This window comes from Nothobranchius furzeri, chromosome 10 (genome assembly GCF_043380555.1).
Source record: "Nothobranchius furzeri strain GRZ-AD chromosome 10, NfurGRZ-RIMD1, whole genome shotgun sequence".
NCBI lineage: Eukaryota > Metazoa > Chordata > Actinopteri > Cyprinodontiformes > Nothobranchiidae > Nothobranchius > Nothobranchius furzeri.
Genome location: NC_091750.1, coordinates 46,000,679 through 46,018,775, shown reverse-complemented (window position 1 = coordinate 46,018,775; position 18,097 = coordinate 46,000,679). Strand labels below are relative to the sequence as shown.

At 40.7% G+C, this 18,097-nt stretch overlaps 2 protein-coding genes across 2 annotated transcripts; both read right to left on the bottom strand.

Moving 5' to 3' along the window:
- Window positions 1-3,543: 3,543 nt before the first annotated feature.
- Window positions 3,544-6,599, bottom strand: prdx4 (peroxiredoxin 4). Its single transcript, XM_015960791.3, has 7 exons — window positions 6,319-6,599; window positions 5,053-5,170; window positions 4,848-4,964; window positions 4,652-4,774; window positions 4,358-4,488; window positions 4,246-4,280; window positions 3,544-3,656 (listed from the first exon to the last, which is right to left on the bottom strand). The coding sequence occupies exons 1-7, from the start codon at window positions 6,527-6,529 to the stop codon at window positions 3,606-3,608; spliced, it is 786 nt and encodes a 261-aa protein (XP_015816277.1). The 5' UTR covers window positions 6,530-6,599; the 3' UTR covers window positions 3,544-3,605.
- A 1,559-nt stretch (window positions 6,600-8,158) lies between these two features.
- pdha1a (pyruvate dehydrogenase E1 subunit alpha 1a) lies at window positions 8,159-17,235 on the bottom strand. Its single transcript, XM_015960790.3, has 11 exons — window positions 17,083-17,235; window positions 16,362-16,430; window positions 16,103-16,276; window positions 15,814-15,940; window positions 14,273-14,364; window positions 13,523-13,615; window positions 13,212-13,367; window positions 11,906-11,977; window positions 11,762-11,829; window positions 9,914-10,022; window positions 8,159-9,734 (listed from the first exon to the last, which is right to left on the bottom strand). The coding sequence occupies exons 1-11, from the start codon at window positions 17,128-17,130 to the stop codon at window positions 9,570-9,572; spliced, it is 1,173 nt and encodes a 390-aa protein (XP_015816276.1). The 5' UTR covers window positions 17,131-17,235; the 3' UTR covers window positions 8,159-9,569.
- Between the last annotated feature and the right edge of the window lie 862 nt (window positions 17,236-18,097).

Here is an 18,097-nt window from a genome sequence, read left to right as displayed (position 1 = left end):
AAACAAAGTAAGGAACTTTGGTGTTATCTTTGACCAGGACATGTCATTCAAATCCCACGTTAAACAGGTTTGTAGGATTTCCTTTTTCCACCTTCGGAATATGCTAAGATTAGATGCATCCTTTCCAGAAGTGATGCTGAAAAACTAGTTCATGCATTTATTACATCAAGACTGGATTACTGTAATTCATTACTCTCAGGAAGTCCACAGAATGAAGTTAATAGTCTTCAGCTTGTCCAAAATGCTGCAGCTAGAGTTCTGATGAGGATTCAAAAGAGGGATCATATCTCTCCTGTCCTAGCTTCCCTACATTGGCTGCTTGTTAAATTCAGAATAGATTTTAAGATCCTTCTTCTCAGATATAAAGCTCTTAATAATCAAGCTCCATCATACATCAGTGACCTGATTGTTCCATATGTTCCTAACCGAGCACTTCGCTCTCAGACTGCAGGTCTACTGGTGGTTCCCAGAATATCTAAGAATAGGATGGGAGGCAGATCTTTTAGTTATCAGGCTCCTCTCTTGTGGAACCAGCTCCCAGCTTTAGTCTGTGAGGCAGACGCCTTGTCTACTTTTAAGACTAGGCTTAAAACATTTTTTTGATAGGGCCTATGGTTACAATCTGATGATAGCCCAGATCTGGACAAGTGGGGGAGTAGAGGGAGATGGAGTGTACAGTCGGTAAAGACGGCTCTCCCTTGCCCTGCCTACAACATGCCTCCATCAAAAAGGCTAGGTTATCCAGAGTTATCTCTGTAGTTATGCTGCTATAGGCTTAGACTGCTGGAGGACACACTGACCACTTTCCACACTCGACTACTTTCTTCTACAATCTGCTCTTTAACTGTATTTCCTGCAATTTCAGCTGTTAACTTTATTTTTTCTCTCAGTGTTTTTCTCGCCAGAAGAAGCTACAATGATGTCCTGCTGAGCTGTGGCGCCCTCATGGAGGGGGCCATCGGCTTGAACACTGCTGCTAACCACTTAAACATTCTCCCTCTCCTGATAACATTTTACTTTCTTTGACATTGAATGTGCTACTGCTAGTTTACCCGTTTAATTATAGATTTACTAGGATAAATACAATAAAGTTGATCTCTCACTAAATAGAATATTTACTAAGAAATCACAATGTAACCATAGAAACACTACTTGGTATATATGTTGTGTAGATGCATGTGTGTGTGTGTCTTCTCGATCCCCAGTGAGTCGTGGAGGATGGCTGCTTATACTGAGTCAGGATCCTCTGGAGGTTTCTTCCTATTAAAAGGGAGTTTTCCTCTTCACTGTCACTAAACGCTTGCTTAGTACGAGGATTGCTGTTAAGACTCTGACACCAGTCAGTGACTTGATGCAATTTGCTGGGTTCCTTATATAGAGCTCCGGACGTCACGTGACTATCAGAGAGTAGACGCCATGTTGGCAGGCAACAAAGGTAAACAAAATGAATGGGATCGGCTTGGATTTTACTCCGTCTGAGCTTACTTCACTCTCTAAAACTGAATAAATCATTTTATATAGTTAGAAATTAAATAGATTAAACATCTCCGACCCTTACCATGCCCCTGGGATACTTTTTAAAAACGCCAAAAGCTGTCAGAGCGGACCTGGCCAGAGAACACCTTGGGATTTCCCCGGAGCAGTGGCTGGGGAGAGGGAAGTCTCCCATAGATATGTGTATAAACACGTGTTTATACACATATCTATGGTTCCTCCTATGTCCGTCACAGCGGTGGGTGGGGTTTGAGCGGGTGTGTTTGACCGACTTCCAGGGAGGTTTGTTAAGATGAATGGCTCTCTACAGGGACTCGGCTCTCATCATTCACTTTGAAAACCCGTTCAAAAGATTCGATTCATTCGTGAACGTCACATCACTTACTGTGTGAAGTGCCTTGAGACGACTCTTGTAGCGATTTAGTGCTACATAAATAAACTTGAATTGAATAGGATGATGTGTCCAAACTGGGTTTTTAATGATTGGTTCAACAACTGCATGCTTAAAAATGGAGAGCCAGATTGACGAGATTAATAAAATCCACAATGCATTAACCAGTTTGGTCAAAAATGGTAAGAAGCAAAGCAGTTGAGAGAATATCAGCAGGGCATGAAGTTGGTTTCATGTTTTTCTGAATGAGAAATGACCTGGACATTCAGGAGTAAACAACTATGACTGGGAGGAAGGTCGGAGGAGCAAATAGGAAGTGGATGGGGGATAATAACTTGACCTGATATTTCTGATTTTATTTTTAAAGAATGTAAGGAAGTTGTAAGTCAGACCTTGAGAACACAGGCATGTGAGGACAAGAGGGGAAACAATCTGGTTTATGGTGTCAAACAAAACTTTATTTTTGTTAGAAGAAATCAGCTGAGCAAAGTAAGCGAGCCTGGAATTTTTCACCGTCTCATTTAAAAGATGCTGGCAGTTCTTTAAAATGCAGCCTATGAATTTCTAACCATTTTGATTTCCAACACCTTTTTCTTCTGAAACTAAACATTCATATTTATCCAGGGACTGTTCCTTCTGTGAGAAACAACAGTTTAACTGGAGCCACTGACGCAACAGCACTGCTGACTAATCGAATGAATAAAGAAGTTCAGATCGCCATGAACGATCTGTGCTCATCAGCTATCACTAGCTGGCTAGAAGATAACTTCCTCCCATTAAACTCTGAGAAGACTTGATGTCTGACTGGTTCCTCTGATCAGTCAACTGTCAAAGCCGTGAGCTTTAACTCAGGTCCTCATGTCCACAAACCAGAACCTTCTGGTAGTTGAGACCAGATGCAGAAGTCAAGGTAATCCCTCCGTCCAGTCTGTTGCACCTCGACTTTGGAATGAACTTCCTTTATTCGTAAGTTGACAGCTCCACACCTTTAATGCTTAAGAACTCAAGCCCTTTTAAAATAGAAAACAGATTGGTATAAACATCAAAATTTAGAAATAAATCATCTTTTTTGATAAATGTATGGACAGAATGTCGAGGTTGCCAATCTTGAATGTACGACTCAAGAAACAATTTTGCAGATGCTTGAAATGGGCTGACAACAGCGTCACCACAGGTTCTTGGGGTTAGAAAGCAGCCAAGGACCTTTTCATTTAAAATCGCTTTAGCTTAAATCTTTTTTTTTCTTTTTGTATTATGATCTTTTCTGTTTTTACTGATCTTTATTCATTTGTTTCTATATGGTCTTGATGCGACCTCTTTGTCTTTTCTTTGTGAGAAGTGCAATATAAATAAACTTTACTTTCTGGTGAAACGGAGTATTGCTCTTTAAAGCATGCATGCTTTGAGCAATGATCAAAGAAATAAAGGCTTGAACATAATGTTTAATGCATCTATACAGACTCCATATAGATGCATTAACGTTATATTCAAGTTTTTGTCATTTCAGAAAGTGAAACTCTACAGTTTCACTTTCTTAAATGACAAAAACTTTCAAACTCTTTCTGAATGTTTACATTTTTTGAGAATCACCTGTAAATGGCATGATGTAGCTCTGCCCTTTAACTACTCAGTAAAATGAAAAGCCAGACAAACGAGAGTTTAATGAAAACATTTTATTTGAAGTTGGCCGGATTTCACAAACTTGGGAAGGAAAAGTCACTCAGTTCCGTTTATCAAAATACTTGAGTTTGCCAGATGGGTCTGGAATGATCTGTAGAAGAATAATTAGATAAATTAGTACAGATGCGTATCAAAAATCAAACATTAGGCAACTAGAACACAGGTTCCCAAACTGGGTTCTGTGACCCCCCCCCCCAAAAGGGGTCCCCACACCTTTGTCTGTGCAGAGTTGCGAGGTTACAAAGATTATATTTGTAAAAATTACATTATTAAATACCAATAACACACCCAATAGTATAATTAAGCCTCTGCATAAGAGGTAGAACTCTGCATGCGTATATAAAATCACGGTTTCCTCTACATGTAATGGATCGTGGTGAACTGCCACATCATCAGAAATAGTTTTTTTTTAAAATATGTTAAAACAATGAAAATCATATAATATGCATATAGCTTACATTTGCACACATATACTAACCATAATCAAGTCTAAATGGATTTAAATATCATGAAATGTTAAAACGTAATGTACTTCAAAAACCAATTTGTAAGATCAGTAGACTCATTCAAATAAAAGGTTTAGTGTCACAGCTATCCTTTGAGCTCAACGATAAGTGAAATGTCTAAACAGACGAAACTAACTAGACACTAAAGATCACCACAGTCTGGGTTCTACTTACTGTATCGCTGCCTGGCTTCCACCCGGCTGGACACACTGTGGAGGGGAAACAGGGCAGTTATCATAACCCATGTGGTGAATAAAAGACAAGAAAGAAAAGTAGCTTCATGTACCTTCTCCGTGTTTATCTGTGTACTGGAAAGCCTGGACCAGCCGCAGAGTCTCGTCTACAGATCTCCCAACAGGAAGATCGTTCATGGTGATCTGCCTCAGGACGCCTTTGTCATCAATGATGAAGAGACCTCTGACAAACATACAGACATGGGAGATTAGCTCTACCTAGAGGCTAAATGTATAACTCACAGAAATAAATAACATCCCTCACACGTGTTTGACAGTTTGTCCATGCCATCAACAAAACAGCCACACAAGGTCACTTGATGAAGGTGATAAATGTTAAAGCACACCTCAGTGTGTGTCCCTGGTCCTCCAAATAGACTCCATAGTCTTTAGAAATCTGGTGGGTGAGGTCAGACAGCAGAGGGATTTTCATCTGTCCAAGTCCACCCTGCTTTCTAGGGGTATTAATCCTGTTAAAACAGAAATGGTGAGCAAAAACACACCAAACTACACCAACGACCCACAGCTTATTGGATATCACACCAGGCCAGGTGGGTGAACTGGGAGTCCACTGAGCAGGCGACCACCTCCGTGTTGATGGCCTGAAACTCGTGCACACGGTCGCTGAAAGCAATGATCTCAGTAGGGCAGACAAATGTGCTGCAAGGAGAAAAAATACACAAAATATGCTCTGAAATTCAGGCAGACACAAAGTTCTTACATGACATGTTCCTCAAAAGGTACTTACAAGTCCAGCGGATAGAAGAAAAACACAAGATATTTTCCCTTGTAGTCAGACAGTTTCAGCTCTTTGAATTCCCCGTTGATGACAGCTGTTCCTTCCCAATGCGGTGCAGGCTTTGAAACTTAAGCAGGAGAGAAAGACAAACAAGCATGCACTCATGAATTAAAACTGAATTTACAGACCAAACACCGTCCGTACGTTCAGCAAATACCAGCCGGGAATGGAATTATTACCAGTAAACAAATAAGGCCAACTGGATAGGAACAAAGCAGTAATTATTTGAAACAAAGTAAGAATAAAAATGTTATACTTAGTGTCATTTCAATAAGTGAAAATAAATCCATGTATAACTGCTAGAATTTAGGATCTTTGGTTTGATTAGCGGATTCAGTGTTCTTCCACTGTGGTGGTTTATAAAAATGACTGTTAGGGTCCAGTCCTGAAATGATTATGGGTCCAGTTGTAAATTTTGAGGACAAATTTGTTAAAAACATATCTAAACCTAATTTTACTCCGAGATTCATCCACTGAGTTTTGAGGCCCTATATTTCCTAAAAGGTCACTGGACACAATCTGCATAATATACTTCTTCCATCCATCTTCAGCCGCTTATCCGAGGCTGGGGCGCGGGGGCAGCCGCCTATTGGCCCAGACTTCCCTCTCCCTGGCAGTGTTGGGAACGTTACTTTAAAAAAGTAATTAGTTATAGTTACTGATTACTTTGTCAAAAAAGTAACTCGGTTACTAACTGAGTTACAAGATTATAAAAGTAACTAATTACCAAGAAAAATAACTACCTAGTTACTTTTTTCATTAAAGCATGCAAGAATTACTACAATAGTGAAATATAAATGACTAGTGACTGGAACATAATAGAATGTGTGTCCAAATGTTTTTTATAAACCTGAATAATTTAAATAAATAAGCACATAAGTGTGTGTGTGTGTGTGTGTGTGTTGCTGGCTTTGGAGCAGTTCCAAAGGGGCGGGACACACAATCTTGTCAAATATTGAGTGACGTGTCCTTAACAAATCTAACGTTTTAGGCCTGAGACGTATTAAAGGGAAGACTCTAAATTGCACGAGACTCTGACCAGGTGTCACAGACATCTCAAGTTAATCTGCAGCCTGCATCAATGCACATGTTGTCCTCGTGAGACCAAAGACCTGCTGCAGGTTCCCAGGAGAGGAAACCACTCAAAACCGCACCGTTTCGTTTGGGAAATGATAGTATGGTCCAATAGTGAATGAAAGCGTGAAAGGGACTCACTTTTAGCTTTGCTGAGGTGCAGGGAATGGTCAGAGACAGGCACACGAAAAGCCTCTCCGGGATAGACGTGTCCTCCTGCATAGTTGTGACACTGGGAGCTTTTCAGCTGAGCGCCTTCCTCTGCGGATGTGACCGAGCTCAAAACCAGCAAAGCGGAGCAAAAAGCACAGAGAAGGTCCCTCTTTACATTGGTGTTGGTACCAGACACCATTGTTGCGTTTCTGAAAACGGAGGTGCGTTCCAACCTTTTCCTTGTTTTCTTCTTCTCGTGAAGCGAAGTGTCTTTACTATTGCCCCGAGCCGCCCCCTGCTGGGGACAAATAGCATTACAACTACTTTAGCTTTTCAAATGAGGGCATGGCTGCAGAATTTGGGATTTTCATTACTTATCAATTGCACTCATCAAAGCTAAAGAAATAAACATCTGAAATATATCAGTCTGTGATAATGAATTAATCTAATATATGAGTTTCACTATTGAATGGAATTACTGAAATACCATAAATCCTCTAATACAGGCCTGTATTCAATTAACGGCCGGGTCTCATATTTTGGCCGGTGTCGGAGTCGGCGGAGGTGAATAATGGCCGGTCTCTTATTGTGGCCGGGTGGAATGTGATAACAAGCAAGTACGGGGGCGGTTGTGTCATCGTCTCACTTTTGATTTGCGAGTGATAGACCGCGAGGGTAACTTTAACCATGCGGAGATGAAGAGGAGACGAAAATTTGATATCAAGTTCAAAGAGAACATGCGGTCGGTAGATCTTTTAGAACTGCAGTTCAAAGGTAACTCATAAGGTGAATATATATGAACCCAGGTAGCAGTTTTTCTTTAGGATTGAGAGAAGATGCAGGAAGATAATAAACAGGCAGGACAGAAAAATAGTCAAATAAAAACAAGTTAGTTTTTGTACCTGGTGGTTGCAACAAACAGACACCACTGAAGGTAATCAGAAGTGAGGAACAGAAAATGAAATAATTATTTTAATGTTTAGAGCAGCAGGAACACTGAGAGGCTGCAGGCGCATCAGTGAGTTTGCAGCCGCTACGCAGGGGGAGGGGGGAGAGGGCTGAAGCAGAAACTACCGTTGTTAAAAGAAATGTGTTTAACTTTGAAAATGTGGGCGCAATTTTAATTGTCAAAAACTCCAGCGAACCATTAGTTCATTTTGCTCAAATAGAAATAGAGGCCTGCCTCTAATTCTGGTCCTCCTTCCAATAAAGGCCTGGATTTTGATGAGCTTGAGTCAAATACAGGCCTGGGCCTGTATTAGAGGACTTACGGTAAATCAACTTTGTCATGATTCTCCAATTTGATGACCAACACACACACACACACACACACTAGACTTTTATCTTTGGGGTCATTGCAATTGTCTATGGTGTGAAGATACAATATATCCAGCACCTGAAACCACGGATACTGGGAGCCTGTGCTGGCATTTCTCCTGCTGTGTTGCTGGCAGTGTGTGAAGAGTGTGAGAAGAGGGTTGCATCCAACACAATGGGCAGCACATTGAACACATTTTATAAGTAGTCAGAAACTTGTAAATAACTCATGAAAGAATTACGTTATGTTCAAACCAAGCACACCATTAATTTTCTTGTGAAATTCCCAATAAGTTTGATGTATCACATTTCTTTAAAAAACATAAGTTGGATCCAAGATGGCCGACTTCAAAATGGTCACCACCCATCTTGAAAAGTTTGTCCCCTCACATATACCACAAACAGGACGTTAATATCACCCACCATTCCCATTTTATTAAGGTGTATCCATATAAATGGCCCACCCTGTATAGTAACTTTTGACTTCATGTTACACAAAAGTACACAAACAGAATATTTAGATTATTTATTACTGGGATTCACACATAAATCACTTTTGCCTGAATGTAACAGCAGCCATTTAAAACAATCTTTTTTCCCACACACCTCACAAGGACGTCTCTGATCCCAGGACTGTAACAAACTTTAAGAAAATTTTCAGTTTAAATTAATCTACAGCCAGATGACAAACATTTTTCACACTGCGACAAAGTGATCTTAAATTCTGAATGTTTCATGAAAACATCTCCATAAAGCTGCAGATGATACTAAACCCAACATTTCGGTCTGAGAAGCTTTAAATCAGGGGTGGGGAACCCTGGTCCACCGAGGGCCGCTATCCAGCATAGTTTCATCCCGGCATCATCACACCTGATTTCAATCAGTAGGTGATTAACAAGCTTCTGCAGAGCTTGATGAGCTGCAGGTGAATCAACCACTGAATCAGAAGTGTTGGAGCAGAGATGAGCAGGATACCTGCCCTCGAGGACCAGGGTTCCCCACGCCTGCTTTAAAGGCTGAAACTGAAGAGTTCTGGTTGGGTTGAAATCTGGGATAACAAACTCAAAACACCCAGATTCTGCCTAACGAGCAGAAACATCATCAACACGTGTGGTTGGAGCTTGCTGCTTTTGTGACATGGTTGGAACATAAATAACTCAACAACCGATCAACTCAGATGGATTTAACTATCTTGCTCACTTGGAGCAAAATAAATAAAAAAATAAAATCATGTTACAGATCCGACCATGTTTGACATGAAGGCAGATATTTATTCAGTTGCCCTCAAAGCTTGGAGCTAAACAAAACCAGGTATAGAAGACACAACACATCCTCCCATGGACAGAAGAGCTGATGATGACAAATGCAAAGTGCTTAGCTGCAAACATTTAAACACAGAAGCCAAGGAAAATGCTTTTATTTGTAGCTTCGAACTTAAATGACTTTAAACCAGCAGGACCTCCCTGTTTAGCATACTTCTAATTAAATGTCTAAAACAGCGATTTTGGCTCGTTTTGATGTTTAATAAAAAAAACTGAAGAATTTTTAGACTCTGGCAACATTGACAAATCACACTTGAGTTCAGCAGTTTGTTTTTTAACTAAGAGTTCCTTTAAATATCCGTACAGTAGCGCTGCAGTGAAGCAGGGTCCAGCTGTAGGTCAGTGGGCAGGCTACGGTAAAGGGACATGAAGGGAAAATAAATACACACAAATTTAAACCATCAGATGTTTTTCCAGTTAACTTAATTCTCAAAACGTCTTTGCTGAAGCGGCTCTGATTGTTTCAAGTTGTAAAAATAAAACCTTTGTTGATGCTCTGGGTATTTTACACTAGTTCAAGGTGCATTCTGGGACATGTGTACATGATTGACAGTAAGGAAGGGGTTAAAATAATTTTGCGATGTTGAGAAAACCCAAACTTTAGCTGACAGACTTCAGCTTGGCCCAGGGGTTTGTGCCGCGCACCTCCAGAGGTGGATTGTTGGAAAAGATGTGATTGCACAGTTCCTCCAGGGGGGGTTCAGGATCCGTGGTGGCATACTGAGCAGCGTCTTCGATTTCCTTCCTCACCTCCACGTCAATCTCCTACAGACGCAACACAAGATTACAGAAAACAGGCAAGGCTACAGGCAGCTAATGAACAAAACCAACGTCAACACTAAAGGAAATTACAACAAGTGATCCAGGTTATTGGGGAAACTTAATTGAAAATTTTTGGAATAATCTTCACGGCTGTCCACCTGACAGGATGAAGTGTTTGTTACCTTGAGCTCCTCCACACTGGCCATGTTGTTGCTGAGGAGACGGTCCTTCAGCATGGAGATGGGGTCACTCTTACTGCGGACCTCCTGGATCTCCTCACGTGTGCGGTAGCTGAAACAGCAGAGATCGGTGCAGCGATCAGCTACAACCATCTTTTCACACACTATCCGACTGTAAGCATCTGGTCACTAAAAGTCATTTTAAACTGGTTTGGCCTCTTTGTGCTGTGTGATCAAAAATCCATCCATCCGTTTTGGCCACTTTTCCGGGGTCAGGTCGTGGAGGCAGCAGCCTAAGCAGAGACCCAGACTTCCCTCTCCCCAGCCACTTGGGCCAGCTCCTCCGGGGGAATCCTAAGGCGTTCCCTGGCCAGGTGAGAGACATAGTCCCTCCAGCGTGTCCTGAGTCTAACTTTAGGTCTCCTCCTGGTCGGACGTGCCCGGAAAACCTCACCAGGGCGACTTCTAGGAGGCATCCTAACTAGATGCCTGAGCCATCTCAACTAGCTCTTCTCAATGTGGAGGAGGCAGTTGAGGTGATCAAAAATAGCTAAATTTATGTAAAAGATACTAAAAAATTTCTACTGTGTTTTAAAATTGTGTAAATCTACAACAGCCACCATCGGTGTTGGTTCAGACGACCCTAAGGATGAGATCAGGCAGCTGCCAGACCACCTTGGTGAGAAGGAAAGCTCTTTCCTGTGGAAACGTGGCAGAAGCGTGGGGCAGCAGCCGTAGGGTTGGGCATCGTTTGATTTTGAATGATTCCGATTCCTCGTTTCGATTCCCGATTCCGATTCTTTCAAGACATGACATGTTTTACATGAGCCAGCTAACCACAGGTCCAATTTGATGAAACAATCTTAACTTCAACATGAATTTTAATTCTATGAACAATAACATCACCTTCATTTAGACAAAAACATGTTTTGGCGACAAAAAGAAAAAGACTTGCAGCACAACCAGTGTGTTTGTTTCTGACCACAACCAAAGTCTGGAAGAAGCCTCTGGGATGAGAGGCTAAATGTCTCCAACATATCCAGAAACGTCCAGCTGTTTTCAGCTAAAACTCTCAGGATGATCATGTCCAGGATGACTGAGAACTACACCTCCATGCTGCAGCAGCGTTCAGTCGGAACAGGAAGTGAAACTTAAATGTAGCTGCTGTCAGTAACAATCTAACAGATTTTAAACATTAAAAATCAACAGAAATAGTTCAGCAAGGAAATTAAAATGTTCACAACTTTGTGTGTGATTTATTATTATTATTATTATTATTTACACCACAGAGAAGCTTCTCTAGCATGATGACTTTAATTATTCTACAGGTTATTGTTCAGCCTTCTGACACGCACACGCGCACACACACGCACACGCACACACACACACACACACACACGCACACGCGTTGGTGAGCGGCTGCGTCTGACTGCTGACGCTCCGTGTGTTTATATTTCTGCAGTGAGACAAACTCACCTCACCGTCCAGAGTTTGTTCTTTAAAGCTTCTATTAAGTCCACCGTGTTGACGTATTTTAACACGTTTCCTCTACGCTGCAGGAGTTAAAGTTTACATTACGGAGTAAAAGCTGTGATCAGCTCTGAAAAGCGTTGATTACACTTTGCAGATCACGTTTATTTTTCATGGAGATCGGCTGTGGATTCCTCTTCCGTCGGCATTCTAGGAATCGAAACTAGGAATTGAAAAAAGTAACTTTGAACGATTCTGGGAAAAACTAACAGTTGGAACCGGTTCCAATCGATGCTCGATGCCCAACCCTAGCAGCAGGACAGTGGTAAACCGTTGTGTCTGATGGCAACAAAGTACAAGATCAGGAATGCTTTCATGCACCTGACTCCAGGGTCACTCATACTGTGTCCGTGATAGCGGTACGTCTGCAGTTCCATGAGAATTGGACCCTGGAGGTGAAACAAAAATAGTTTAGAGAAAATCATTAACAGTGTCTGATTTTAATGATTCGGTGTTTGAACAAACCTTTCCAGACCGGCAGTGATCAGCTGCAAATCTGGCTGCCTCCCGAACACACAGAACGTCCATCCCATCCACCTGGACGACCAACAGAAACCCAAACAGTCAGGAAAAAATAAGAGACTATTTCAGGAAGAAATAAGAGTAAATTCTACCAAACTAGCAAGAAACAAAACAGTTTGGGATTGTGTTAAGATTCCAATTTAATTTTACTTCCAGTTAATTTAGATCATCTACTTAATAACAACAATCTCTTTATTTACAGCTTTAGCTAGTTTAGCCTGATGTGGGTTCTAACAGCTCTCAAGCACTTTCAATGTGTTTTCAGGATGTTCCAGCACCTTCCACTCATAATAATGTACACAGCTGAACAGGAAACACACAAGTCAGGGAAAATAAGCACAACTGTAAAGTTACAGACAGACAGACAGACAGAGATATTTTTATTTGGGTCAAAAAAAAAAATCAATTTATCAATTTTACATTAAAGTAATCAAGCAACCGAAAAAAGGAATAGGTTGAAGTCTAGTGGCTTATAATTAGCCTATCCTTAACTCCCACAGAGATAATCACATCCTTAACCAAGAGAGAAAATAAAAGTAGGGCTGATAAGATTTATTTAGCACCACAACCTTTTAAAAAAGGTGCTAAACCTGAATTTTTGTTTTCTTTTTTAATAAATTCAGCATTAGGATGAAAGGAGAAGTTAATAGAAATAATTGATTATTTTACATATTTGTTTAACATGATTGTCTCAGTTTTGTAGCTATGCGAATAAAAAGTTTCACAAACTTTCAAAGCTCTAGACGAAGGTCAGAAGTTTAGATTACACACACACACACACACACACACACACACACACACACACACACACACACACACACACACACACACACACACACACACACACACACACACACACACACACACACACACACACACACACACACACACACACACACACACACACACACACACACACACACGGCTAATATGACTCAGCTAAAACCAGAATCAGCAGATCAGAGCTAAAGGAGAACCAGAACTCTGAACTGGACAGACCAGAAGCTGTCCAGCTCTAGTTTTAGATGTTAGGTTAAATTATTTTCCAGGTGACATATTTCTACATACCTGTAGTAAACCCAACCACTACCGTGTCTGCAGTCGTGTAAAAACTAACAGACTTCCGTTTTACTTCCACATTGACCACAGATATTTTGAAACTAAAGGCAGTGAGAGTATTTATCTGATCTTCATGAAGCCACCCTGATGTGACGTTTCAGTGAGAAAAAGGTTGAAAGAAGAACCGTACCCTGAGTCCTGGAATAAACTCTCCTCTCTTGTAGTAGTCGGTGCTGGCTGCAGCTCGCTCCACGGACGTACCCATCCCATACCGGTTGTTCTCACAGATGAAGATCACGGGTAGCTTCCAGAGAGCGGCCATGTTGTAGGTTTCAAAAATCTGACCCTGTAAAATGCACGCACGCAAGCACACACCCGTATTAAACATGACAAACAAAACAGGTATGTTTTTTTTTTTTACTGAACCTCAGCTATAAGCTAGTCCAGCTTCTATCTTGATTCCAATCCGAGTTTGTTTGATGCATCATTTCTGAGCCTCACCTGGTTGGCAGCGCCATCACCATAAAGACAGACACACAGCTCGTTGTTGCCCTGATACTTGCAGGCTAGAGCCACACCTGCACCCAGAGGAACCTGAGGAGGATTAAAGCGCAGCCACTCAGTCTACTTCACCAGATACTAAAGATAAATATATATAATATAAATTTTTACTTCCCATGCATGCTTCCTGTATTCAGATCTACAGTGGTGTGAAAAACTATTTGCCCCCTTCCTGATCATCAAACCCTCAAATAAAGCTGAATTACAACAATTCTGCAAAGATGAGTGGGCCAAAATTCCTCCAGAGCGCTGTGAAAGACTCGTAGCAAGTTATCTCAAACGCTTGATTGCAGTTATTGCCGCTAAGGGACGCCCAACCAGTTATTAGGTTCAGGGGCAATTACTTTTTCACACAGGGCAATGTAGGTTTGGATTTTGTTTTCTCCCTAAATAATAAAAACAATCATTTCAAAACTGAATTTTGTGTTTACTTGTGTTATCTTTGACTAATGGTTAAATGTGTTTGATGATCAGAAACATTTTGTGTGACAAACATGCAAAAGAATAAGAAATCAGGAAGGGGGAAAATAGTTTTTCACACCACGGTATTATAACTGATCCTAAGTACATTAAACATGCTTGCAGTAAACTCAACTGTAGTAAATATGACAGTAAAATATGAGTCACAGCTTTTTAGACTAAAATTAACACATTGAAAACATTCCTTGCCAGGAGACATTCATTACACACCTGAGCTCCGACAATCCCATTTCCCCCATAGAAATGTTTACAGTACATGTGCATGGAGCCTCCTTTCCCCTTTGCAATGCCGCCTCTTCTGCCTGTGTAATAGAAGAAAAAATAATGATGTTAATAACATCTGGGAGTCAAGTGATTTGTGTTAAAAAGTTGTCTGAACAGAAAAACTCTAACCTAAATATTAAAAGATCTTATGTTTGCACTTAGTTTGTATTTTCTGACTTTACTCTGATCTGTTTCAGTTGTCTCAGAGTTTAGATGGCGCCTGCAGTTCCACTTTTACACTATAACCACCAACTAGTAAACAAAGATTCAGACTAGGGTTGTCACGGTAACCGGTGTAGGGTAAAAAAGTTGACAATAACAATAACCGTCTTGTTTTTAAAAACTATATTATCTCGGTGGATTACCGTGGCTGCGGTGTAGGCGCGGTGACCCTTACCAGCCACCGTATCATCTGCTGAAGTTGCCGGCGGCACATGCGCGCTTTGTTGTTTACAGCCAAAACTTTCTTGAAGCTAAAGCTGAAATAATGGCCAAAGGAGGAGACGGCAGTGCTCAGGACATTTATTATCCCTCAAAGAAGACAAAGTGGGAAGTACGGGCATTTTTTGGATATTTGAAGAATGTCGAGGGACAGTTGATAGAAGACGGCTATCCTGTTTGCAGCACGTGCAGAAAGTGTGTGTGAAAGGCAGCAACGCTTCAAATCTCATGACACATCTGCGTGACCATCACCCACAACTCTACAGTCAACTCAACGCAAGCTAACGTTAGCGTTTTAGCTAAAGTGCGTGATCCGAGGATTTGGGTTGAGGGAGAATGCAACGAGTCGCTATATAAAGCAGCCGCAGCGCCGCTACCTGCATATAAACCGTGTCGCGGACACCCCCATGTTGAAATGACGCTACGCATTACGGGGCTCCCAGGGGCAGATAAGAGTTGGTCTCTCTCCGAGAATAATTATGAATTTAACAATGATTACTGCCTGATGACATTTTCCTAAATCTGCAAAGCTCACTGGAAGAACGCAAACCGAGGACAATACTTTCCTGATATAGGGTTTATTACTCAAGTAAGGGTAAAAAAGTATCTGATTAGAAGGCTACTTGAGTACTGAGTATCATCTGATCTAATATTTTTAAAATGATGACATCAAACAGATAAAAAATAGGAAGTTATGGGCAAATATTGGTATTTTAAACACTAAAGGGGAAAAATGTAAACAAACAACATAACTACAAAATAACACATTTTAGGCAAAATTTAGACACAAACTGAGGACAATATTTTCCTGATAAACAGGTTTTATTTAGTTGTCTGAAAATGTAACACTTTAAAAAAAAATACCGCGATAATACCGAAAACCGTGATAATTTTGGTCACAATAACCGTGAGGTTAAATTTTCACACTGTGACAACCCTAATTCAGACATTCTGATTTTTATGGTAAACACTGCTGCATACACATGAACCAATAGCTCTTGGTCTTTGGGGGACGTGGAGATAAACCCTACATCTGCTAGACCCACCGGTGAGTTCAGCCATTATCTCCTTCACCGTTCCTCCCCTGGTGTAGGTGTAGCCGTGGGCACGGTACGCGGTAATCAGGTGATCCGTCAGATTAATTGATGCTTCAATCCCAACAGCACAAGCCTCCTGCGAACAAAACAAGGCTTTGATGTATGTGGACACAAATTATTTTAAGTAAGTAATTCTGACATTGGGTTCAATGTAACACTTTATTATACTAATAATAAACTATAATTCTAGACTAAAACATTCATGTCAAAACTGCGTTGGACTCTGAATAGTTCTAACCTGTCCATCGTAAAGGTGGCAGAACCCTCTGATGATCTTCTGCTTGTACAGCTGATCTGCCTTCAGCTCCATCCGTCTCATGGTCTGCATGACGCGGTAGTACTGCAGACCCTCATCCCGGGTCATGACCACCTGAGTAGCCGGGCCTTCTTCCAGCTTGTGGAGGTCACATTTCTAAGAAAACCATTTTAAAGAAGAACACCCTTAATAACTCAAATAACCATTCATGAATTTCAACATTTTAGTAATTAAATGGTACCTTGATCTCAAATGTAGCCTGGGATGTGAAGTCCGCGTAGGTGCGTGCTGACATAACCACAGCAGCTCCCTGAAACGCAGACAACAATCCGATTTTTTTTTTCACCATCAATACTGTTCCATTAAAAATATAAATGCACGCCCTTTTCAATTTACCTTTAAACGTTGAACAGTTTGCCAATTTACAAAAAAAAATCCAGTTTAACTATATTTAGCGTTAATTTCAAACCTGCATTTATTATGAATGAAGTTACAGTTTGGGGATGTCGGTCAAGTTTTGATTCTAAAAGAACATCTGTGAGTGCTTTCAATGATTTTAATGTTTACATTTAAAAACATCTGCATTTACTGCCATCCGTAGAAGAAGAAACGTCCATGACACATTTTTCTGTGATGATGAGCTGGGCTGACTTGTTTTGGAACAACAAGTTCTTTTAGCTAGCTGGCTGCCTGTTGGCAGCTAAAGTCAAACTGCACCGTCTGGCTCTATAAAACCAGAGCAAACACTACTCACAACTAAACTCACGAGGCTTCTTAACTCAAAAACACTAAAATAAACGGAATCATTGTGGATTTGTTAGCTACATTCGCTTTCATCGGGCGCTACAAGGTCAGAATAAAGACCGCTGACAGTCCGGTTGCAGGCAGACTCTGCCGTGTTGTAGAGAGAAAACTGTCATTTAGAGCGTCACCGAGGCAGCACGTGATAAATGCAAACTTACATTTTTCTGAACACAAGCTCTCAGCACGTTAGTGATACTGGTCAGCATCTTTCCAAACGGCACAAACCGCACGAAAGGGAAAGGCACGAACGTCCTTTTGCAGCGACGTTTTTCCGGTTTACTTCTTCTTCTGCGATTTAAAAAAATGACAGCAAAACCACTACTGCCACCCAGCGGCTGGATAGATGATAAATAGATAGATAGATAGATAGATAGATAGATAGATAGATAGATAGATAGATAGATAGATAGATAGATAGATAGATAGATAGATAGATAGATAGATAGATAGATAGATGATAGATAGATAGATAGATAGATAGATAGATAGATAGATAGATAGATAGATAGATAGATGATAGATAGATAGATAGATAGATAGATAGATAGATAGATAGATAGATAGATAGATAGATAGATAGATAGATAGATAGATAGATAGATAGATGATAGATAGATAGATAGATAGATAGATAGATAGATAGATAGATAGATAGATAGATAGATAGATGATAGATAGATAGATAGATAGATAGATAGATAGATAGATAGATAGATAGATAGATAGATAGATAGATAGATAGATAGATAGATAGATAGATAGATAGATAGATAGATAGATAGATGATAGATAGATAGATAGATAGATAGATAGATAGATAGATAGATAGATAGATAGATAGATAGATAGATAGATAGATAGATAGATAGATAGATAGATAGATAGATAGATAGATAGATAGATAGATAGATAGATTTTTTTCATTGACAGTCCACAGTGCACGTTCTAAAGCAGAGAAACTGTGGAGCCTTCCAAACTGGTTTGGACCTTCCTGGATTGCGTGTTGGTTAGAGCGCGCTCACGCTGCGACGCACGGTCTGCTGCCCAGTTCTAAACGCTCCGTCCTCCGAGCGTCAGTCCCAGCATCAGCAGCAGCAGTATCGATCTCCTCCATCCTCTCCCTCTAACCTCCACAATTACGACCTCCCGTCACTCCTGCTGACCGTTTTTTCC

Coding starts and splice junctions, on each gene's coding strand:
- pdha1a (XM_015960790.3), bottom strand. CDS start 17,130: ATGCTGACCAGTATCACTAACGTGCTGAGAGCTTGTGTTCAGAAAAAT. Junction 13,368..13,522: donor GTGATGGCGCTGCCAACCAG/GTGAGGCTCAGA, acceptor TGCATTTTACAG/GGTCAGATTTTTGAAACCTA. Junction 11,978..13,211: donor AGTTTATTCCAGGACTCAGG/GTACGGTTCTTC, acceptor TTGGTCGTCCAG/GTGGATGGGATGGACGTTCT.
- prdx4 (XM_015960791.3), bottom strand. CDS start 6,529: ATGGTGTCTGGTACCAACACCAATGTAAAGAGGGACCTTCTCTGTGCT. Junction 4,281..4,357: donor CACAGATAAACACGGAGAAG/GTACATGAAGCT, acceptor TCCCCTCCACAG/TGTGTCCAGCCGGGTGGAAG. Junction 3,657..4,245: donor GGAAGCCAGGCAGCGATACA/GTAAGTAGAACC, acceptor ATTCTTCTACAG/ATCATTCCAGACCCATCTGG.